This window comes from Helianthus annuus, chromosome 2 (genome assembly GCF_002127325.2).
Source record: "Helianthus annuus cultivar XRQ/B chromosome 2, HanXRQr2.0-SUNRISE, whole genome shotgun sequence".
Taxonomy (NCBI): Eukaryota; Viridiplantae; Streptophyta; class Magnoliopsida; order Asterales; family Asteraceae; genus Helianthus; species Helianthus annuus.
In genome coordinates, this window is record NC_035434.2 from 140,709,755 (window position 1) to 140,719,246 (window position 9,492).

The window sequence follows — 9,492 nt, forward strand, 5'->3', positions numbered from 1 at the left end:
ATCGTGATCGGTAAGAGTTTTCATAGGAGGCATCAACCTTTCCTTTTCCCTTGGTGAGATATGGATAGTTCTTGACAAAGTGTCCATGCTCACTGCATTCAAAGCATGATCTCCACTTCCACTCAACAAACCTCGGAGTATCATGATGGGGATACTTGATGATGAAATTCGCGATCTCGAGGTTCTTGGTCGTACATCACAACCGTATGTGTGTTGTGTGTAGTTGTTCTAGCTGTTTCTTTTTCTTTTCAAAATCTGAACTTGTTTAACAAAATCCGTGTTGGATTTGTTTTCGAAAGTTTCAATTTTATCAGTCCCTCGAGACGACTTCACGAAGTTTATCTTTTGAAACTTTATCTTGTTCTGAGCTCTTTTGCCCTTTCTCTTTCCTTGATTAGCGTGATTTTGCTTTTGTTGATCAGGAAGTTTTTTATTTCCATATTGTTTCCGAACGTCAGCTGGGATAGGAGCATACTGAGTTGCTACAACTCTTGGACTCGACTTTCCCAAGAACTTACTGGTTGAATCCTCAAACACTTTATCCATCAAGGATTGATTAACATTTTTAATGGGAAAATCTTTATTTGAGTAAACTTTGTCGGAACCAATCAACGTATAAAGCAAGTTCGCGCTTTCACAGGTTTCAACATGAGCTTCAGCAATCTCGACAGAAGCAGTCACACATGGTTTTGCTGGATTCTCGAGAGGTGTGTTTGCTTCTTATGTCACGGTGTTTGACTGCCTAGCTTCGTCCTCATTTGACTCATCATCCGAACTATCACAATCCTCAACAATGAATGGTGGAACTTGATTCTCTACGGCTGTGGAGTCTTTGACATTAGCTGGTTGAGCTTAATTGGCGGATATGTCCTTTTTATATCCGAGCCCAACTGTGAATTCCTCAATGTCTAATGAAACTGACGGCTCAAAGTGAGGCATATCCTCCTCATCAGGCATCTTGGTATAATTGTGTCTGACCGGCGAAGGACACTTATTATACCCAATGCACTTAGAATCCTTTTTCTTTTTTTGTATGCTAATGATGTGATCCAACACATACCGAGAATTGGAATAGCTATCCAACCTAAGCTGGATTGCCTCATTTTCACACTTAGCACAGGCCAATTCCCTTTTTGTTTCCTCGAGCATGGTAATGTAATTATTAATTGCAGTTTGTTTTCTAGAAACAGTTTTCTTTAGCTCGGAAAGATCTGTCTTTAAGGTTTCAATTATGGTATTCCTTTTCATGATTTGTAAGAACCATATTGCCCTCTGTGCATTATGAGAGATCCTTAATCAGTTTTTGATTGTGGATAAATGTCAAGTCATACTTACTTTCCAAATCAGACATTTTAACGCATAACTTAGCACACTTATCACATTTAACAGACTTATTACAAACAGACTTGGAACAAACAGAGTTATCGACACTAACCTGGATGGATTCACCCTCAGACATTAATCCATCTGCCTCAGAATCAACAACCTCCCTCGATGGATATTCAGATCCATCCTCGCTTAAAGTTGTAACATCTTCATCTGAACTACCGCCATTTTTTCTTCGTTTTGACCTCGGCGGCGAGTTTTTTTTTTTTTTTGTTGAAAGGTAAACTTCATTAAAACGCATGCTGCCTCAAACCGAGGCAACCAACAACAACATTACAAATTTACAAATTTACACCTATCAGCCCAAGAGATCGACGCTCTTTTAGACCTCGTATTGTACCACAAAAGCCTAACTTTTTAACCTCACTGATAATGTGGTTGCTGACATTAAACCTTTTGTAATAGAATGGGACAAACATGGAAGTTGTTGAAAATTAGCATGATGGACACATAATTATTGTATGAACAAGAAAGACGTGCAATGTTTTGTTTGACACATAACCCTAAGGATTTGACTTCAGCGTTTCTCTACTAGGATTTCAGGTGAATTTAATAAGTGATTTTATGTATTAAACTGTAACGCTTGGAAATCTTAACTTGAATAAATTTGAATAAAATGCTATGATTTGATGCAGCTCAGTGAAAAGTATCTGATAAGAAGGCAGAAGGACACATAAGCTGGTTCGACCAACAATAATACCTACTAGAAGTCAAAAGAGATTCAACAATATATCTATATCATATACAAATGAAGTAGGAAATTGATATATAAATCACATACAATCAATGGAAAAAGCTGGAAATGATGACAATTGAAATTGGAAACCCGTAAAACACAGCAAATATAATCAACGACCGCTAAAATAATAAGTTAGTTCCAATACGAACAATTAAATATAAGGTATATGTTAACAAACTAACAATCTTTTTCAATTTCGTCTTTGTCTTGCGTTGATGTCACGCGTTTTTCTATATTATTGACCCGGCGGCCAATTGTTTCACGTTCTCTATTATTAAGAACGTGGTTGATGAAGTTAAACCGTTTTGTAGCAGAATGGGACAAACATTCCGTTTTTTGAAAATAAGTATGGTGGATTGTATCACCAATAGAGACCTGCAATGTTTTGTTTGACACGTAACGCTGAGGATTTGACTTGAGTTTTTGTATGTTTGGATTACAGGTCAATTTTTGTGATTTTATGTATTAAACGTTAAGTCTGGAAATTTAACTTATATGATGTTGAATAAAATGCTATGATCTGATGCATCTCAGTGAAAAGTATCGGATTAGATTAGATGGAGAAAGGACACCAAGTCGGTGACCATCATTGACTTGCCAATTTATTATTTACTTCTTGATTTTCAAAAACATTATACATGTATTTAAAACTGATTTTTTTTTGATGATTTAAATCGTACAGGAAAATGGATGGAATTATGGTGATCATGCACAACACATAAGCCGCTTAATTAGACCAACAATAATACCTACTTGAAGTAAAAAGTGATTCAACAATACATCTATATCATATACTAATGAAACATGAAATTGATATATAAATCACATACAATGAAACAATGGGAAAGCTGGAAATGATGACACTCTTAGCAGTAGTTTTAGTGAAGTAAAAATTATACAAGGGATCACAAAAGCAGTTCTCTATGGATGAGGTAGGGAAGGAATAGGAAAGTCCTTGGGCAACTCAGGAATGGTGGGTTTAGGCAGTTCATGGACTTCTGGAACCTTTGGTACTTCGGGTTTTGGAAGAGTTGGAAGCTCTGGCTTTGGAATTTCAGGAAATGTAGGCTTGGGAAGCTCGGGAATGGTGGGCTTTGGAAGCTCAGGAACTTCTGGCTTCTGTACCACGGGGACCTCGGGCTTTGGAACCTCGGGAAGTGTAGGCTTGGGAATCTTAGGAATGGTAGGCTTCGGAAGCTCTGGAACTTCAGGCTTTGGAACCACAGGGACCTCAGGCTTTGGAACCTCGGGAAGAATAGGCTTGGGAATCTCAGGAATGGTAGGCTTTGGAAGCTCTGGAACTTCAGGCTTTGGTACCTCGGGAAGTGTAGGCTTGGGAATCGCCGGAAAAATGGGCTTTGGAAGCTCAGGAAGTGTAGGCTTGGGAATCACAGGAAGTGTCGGCTTTGGAATCTCTGGAAGTGTCGGCTTAGGAAGATCGGGAACCTCCAAAAGATTACGTGCCTCTGCAAAGCGTTTTCCGCCGCCGGTTGATACTAAAGTGACAAACAGCAATATCATGATGAACGAACTAACCTTGTAACAGGCCATTGATGTTATGAAAGGAGGAGATTAGAGCAGTATGAAGCTAGGAAAATATTTTAAGTTGGCTTGAGGATGAATATCCAACCATGTGTTAAGTTGATTTATATAGAGTACGTGGTATGGGGGTAATGGTGATAAGTAGACAAGTTGGTTGAAACTGGTATAGAAATTGGAATGTTAGCTCAACTTCTCACCTGTACATGGTGAGTTGCCCATATATGGTTGAAAAAACGGCATATTAGATTACTTATCTGGCAAGCTTCCGTACAGTTCCTTTGACTTCTGATAGCTAGTCAATTTAAATATATTAACTAATATTGTAACAAGTTGTTTCTGGGTAAAAGGGACATAAATGATAAAGTCAGACTAGTTTTAAGATGCAAGGTTTTCTGGATATTAAATATGTTTATTATGAAACAAATATCAAATTTTCCCATTATTATTTTGCAATATTGTTTTGTGAGTTATGTGTACTATTCAATTATGTACAAGTGCCCATTGCTCTCTGTACAAGTGAATGAAGTAAGAGTAATTTTAACAATTTTGGTAATTTAAAAATAAAAGTCAATGGGTGTATAGGAGAATTAATTACCCCAACTTTCTAAATTACTGTCATACTCTTATTAATATTCATATCATTAACCTTATTTTTAGTAGAAAAACATAAGGATTTAACCTTAATCTATTGTCATATTATAACTTTTTTATTGATATTTTCTTCTGATATTTTCTTAAAACTATTTAGCAAAAAAATAAAAATAAATCTTCACAAATATTTTTCTATCTTTTTTTTTTTTAGTTTTATTGGTCGATGTAAATCTACTTAACCACTAGAGATAGTCTATGTATATCCCACAAGAAATTATACAAACAATTTAGCATATGGAACACATTTATATTATTATTGTTTATTTTTCTTTCTTTAGAGTTTAATAAAAAATACTTTTCTTTCCTTTAAGTGTTAATAACTTTAGTATTCTTTCTTTAGAGTGTCAGTAAAAATACAATATAACTTTTATGATATAGTTTGCATTTTAATAAAACGCTATACCAAGTATTACTATTATAGTAATTATTATTATTATTATTATTTAACTATCATTATTATATACTTTATTGATTTTTACAACATACTAATTATATGGCAATTTAATGTTTGAGATTTGTAAACATGATTTGTAGTTAGATGTTATAAAAGATAGATATTATGCCATTACTTTTCAAAGTCATACATGGATGTCAGTTGTGTCTGATTGAAGAGATGACAAGTTATGAGTTTGCGGGTTGAATGTCCAACACCAACACGACTTGTATATATATATTCATGTTGTATCGCTGCAACGCGCGGGTCGGATTTACTAGTATGGTTTTATTTTCTACCACCAATGTGAAATTTCGATTTTTCTTTTTTAATTTTTAGTGAGGCATTTGCAGCAAGGCATTATTTTCTGAATATTTAATACACATAAAAATTTAATAATTATGTAAACACAGGAATCATTTCCTCTCCAATTGAGAGTGGAAACGATGGTGGCTTATGTATTAATAGGGATAACAACTCGCATTATATTCTGAATATTTAAGACACATAAAAAGTTAATAATTATGTAAACACAAGAATCATTTCCTCTCCAATTGAGAGTGGAAACGATGGTGGCTTATGTATTAATAGGGATAACAACTTTAACAAATAAGAAACGTTGAAAGAAATGGGATAAAGTCACCATTTGAAAGTTTACATGTAATTTAAGAAAAACGATAACCGGAATTTGGGCTGGTCATCGTCATAGTAAATATATATATCTGGAGGTTTTATATAAATGAATTATATTGTTATTTTGATAATTATCTTTAGCAAATATGATTCGTATATACATATTTAGAAGTATTGCGACCCACGAGTCATAGGACAATGGATGTTATAATAATGCAATGGATATGATTCTTGAATATAGGACAATGGATGTTATATTAATGCAATGGATATGATTCTTGAATACATCTTGTTCACGAGACAGATGTTATGCGTGAGACGAATGGACCAAGATTAACGAAATCTTTCTCAACAAAAAAGGTCTCGTTGAACAACTAGTTGGTCATGCCTTTCTCTTCAACATTCAAAGTTCGTTCACTTAGGACTCGACACCATGCATGCTCCAACTCAAACAACACTGATAGATGACTTGACAAAACCTGTCCCCAAATCATCCTTGTCCCGCCACACAATTGTGGCACCCCCAAATGCTCCTACTGGACAACATTCTTATAGAAGTGTTGTGGTCAAAACTAGACCGTTTATCGTGTGTGGTTTGATGAGCACGATCGATCATCACCCATCGTAAAGAATACCATTGAGGTATATTGGTTAGTTCTAATACAAACCATTAAGTACAAGGTATCTTAACAAACTAACAATCTTTTTCCATTTCGTCATCATCTTGCATGACCCGCATTTTTTCTTAGTATTGACCTTGGCGGCGAATTGTTGTGTAAGTGCACATTCTAGCCTATATATATAGGTGTGTAGATTAGAATGAGGGCATCCATCTGAGTGAGAATCCATCTGTGTGATAAGCTTTGTGCAAATTCTCACAACCCTAGAAATTACTCAACATCGTGTGCACATTCTAGAGAGAGAGAGTGACTATATGTTAGAGAGAGAGGTTTAGATCTTTGTGATCTAAACCAGCTTGTAGATGATGTATACTTTTTTGATTTGTAATCTGTGATGACTGGTTCAATAATAAAGAGATTCATCTTCTACATCTTTCTATCTTTTATGTTTTTGATATCTTCTACGTCTTGAATCAAGTGCAATGTTGACGTTCGTCATCCATCTAGTGCTTTAACAGTGGTATCAAAGCATGGTTACTGATTCGGAATGGTCTAACCGCCTTCCGAATCCCCATTGCTCTTGATTTGATGTTTGTTTCCACCAAACATCATGGAGACGTGAAGATTATGTAGAAAACTTGAAGATTTTGAAGTTGTTCGTCGATTGAGATGTTTTCTTGTTTTCCAAGATTGTTTCAGATCTGTGGTTTGATCTGAAAAAGGTATAGTCTGACTTTATTTAAGTGTTAAAAGCATTTTTGTCCATGTTTGTTTACTTGTGTATAGTCACACATGGGAAACCATCAGGAAGAATCATTATCCATCACATTCAATCATATCTATGGTGAACAACTTTGTGCAAGCTCATACAAACCCTAAGGAATTAAAGAGAGATAGAGTGACTATGAGTTAGTGAGAGAGTTTAGATCTTTGTGATCTAAACTAGCTTGTAGATGATGTATACCCTTTCGGTATGTAATTTGTGATGACTGATTCATTAATAAAGGGTTTCATTTCCTACATCTTTCTATCTTTTATGTTTTTGATATTTTCTATGTCTTGAATCAAGTGCAATGTTTGTCATCTATCCGGTGCTTTCTGTTGGTGCACTTGTGTCTGTACTTTGTCTGTATTCGGTCTCGATGTAAAACGATGTCTATGTTAGTCTTGTAAGTTTGACCAAGTCAACTATCCTCCTAGTTTGACTTGGCCAAACAGTTAGTTTATGAATGTAATATGTCTGGCTCGTAGGATGACTCATCGAAGGATAGTGAGATCCTTCGATGAGATCGAAAGATGAACCTTCGATGGATAGACCTCGATAGATAGTCCTTCGAGGTCACTGTGAACCCTTCGATGGAAGTCTGATCGAAAGATGATCTTTCGATCAGTATTCCTGATCCTTAGACAGGTTTAACATCGATAGATGATCCTTCGAGACATCTATCGGATCCTTCGGACAGACCTGCTGTGTTCGGGTATATATACCCATGCAGTGTGTTCATTTCAGTTAGATATATGCACACAGACAGAAAGATAGACTCGAGAGATAGAGAGAGTTTTCTGTCAAGAACACACACACATTAGAGAGTTTGCAATACTGATTTGTAAACATTGTGCTTGTAACCGGAACCTTCATTCGCATTAATACAAGTGGTGTTAATCGGTGAACCTTGTGTGTTTTGTGTTTATACTTGTCTCAACTCGGTTGCACTCTAGCTTGGATTCCGCACTCGCTAGTGTGTTAATATAACAAGGTTAAGGTTTAACCTCATCCTCCACGAGGGACCAACAAGTGGTATCACAGCCGTGGCTCTTTACCTTGTTAAAACCGGGTTTTGTTCAAGTCTTGGTGTGTTTGGACACTTGGTTTAGCTCGCGTTCTTAGTGTTTTTCTTGGATTTCTTGGCATAAAAACGTGTTCTAAACCAACCGGGAGTGTTTAAAAGCGGGTTGGGTAACTTAAAGCTTGTTTTTAAGATATTTGGTGATTTCCGGCCAAGATTCCGGTTATCTCCGGTGACCGGACCTTCTGGATAAGGTTTGCCATTTTGGGCATATTTTATTTGAAAATCAAAGTTGGTAGAAAGGTAGTGTCAGAACATCCCTTCTGCCGAAAGTTGGTTCACCAACCAATCACCTTTTCACCTACCCGTCAACCTTGTGTCAGCTGTGTCAGAAGCGATCGAAGGATACCTTTCGATATCGAAAGATCATCTTTCGACCAAGGAAGGCTCGATAGATAATCATCTTTCGACCCATCCTTCGCAGTCAGAGACTTATCCTTCGGTCAAGGGAATCTTTTCGAAGGATACATTTTCGAAAGATAAGGATCTTTCATTGTGAATCTTTCGAGATCAGTGTTCGAAAGATAAGGATCTTTCATTGTGAATCTTTCGAAATAATTGTTCGAAAGATAAGGATCTTTCATTGTGAATCTTTCGAAGTCTTTCGAAGTCTTTGCTCGAAACTCAACAGTGATCTTTCGAACACTGTTGATCATTCGAACAAGTCTTGATCCTTCGTACAAGTCTTGATCTTTCTATTGTTGTCTGTTTGAATTTAACAGTTTGTGTTTGTGAAGGCTTCAAATTAGTATCTCATCAAAATGAGTTGTACAAGTCCTTGGGACTGGAGCATTGACTCACAATCTAGTCAAGAGCTAACCTCTGCTGCAGCTTGGGCGAAAAGTATGTTTCCACCGCCATCAATCAGTCCAAGTCAATGGGCATTGGTATCCAATCAAAGTCAAAGCATCCAAAATCTTTTGATTAGTGAAAGCGAAACGGGCAGCAACAATCGTCCACCAAAGTTGAACCATATGAACGACTTTCCATCATGGAAAAACCGCTTTCACACGTATGTTCAAGGGCAAAGCACCGATCTTTGGACGTGTTTCATCAATGCATTCAATGCTAATCTTGAGGTTGCGGCGTCCACTTCAGAAGGTTATGCTAACATGCTGGAAAATGACAAGAAGGCTTATGAATTGGAGAAAAAGGCCTTTGCTACACTTACACAAGCACTCAACAAAGATATCTATCATCAGTTCTCCTATTGCAAGACCACGAAAACATTGTGGGATGCCTTAGTTGCAAGAGGAGAAGGCAATGCAGCTACTCGAAAGTCTCGTCATGATTTGTTGAAGAAAGAGTTTGAATCGTTTCAGTTTTTGGAAAACGAAACTCTAAATGATATGACAACACGGTTCTATCATCTGATTAGTGAAATGTGTGCTTATGGGGTTGTATCTACTCAACAAGACATGGTGAATAGGTTTGCTGACGCTTTACCTCCAAAATGGAGTTCTTTTATTGAGTTGTTGAAGCACACTGGAACCCTAGACACGGTTAACATCTATGAGTTTATTCAGAAGCTGGAACATAAAAATGATGAAGAAATCAGGAAAGCAAAGCGTGCTCCCGCTCCTCAGAATACAGAAATGTACCTTCCGCTGCAGCTCAGCAACCTAAACTGCAAACTGCATT

At 36.7% G+C, this 9,492-nt stretch overlaps 1 protein-coding gene across 1 annotated transcript; it reads right to left on the reverse strand.

The window, feature by feature from the left end:
* Positions 1 to 3,046: 3,046 nt before the first annotated feature.
* Positions 3,047 to 3,676, reverse strand: LOC110931259 (protein PELPK1-like). Its single transcript, XM_035982394.1, has one exon. It carries the CDS (start codon positions 3,674 to 3,676, stop codon positions 3,047 to 3,049), a length of 630 nt encoding a protein of 209 aa, XP_035838287.1.
* Positions 3,677 to 9,492: the final 5,816 nt, after the last annotated feature.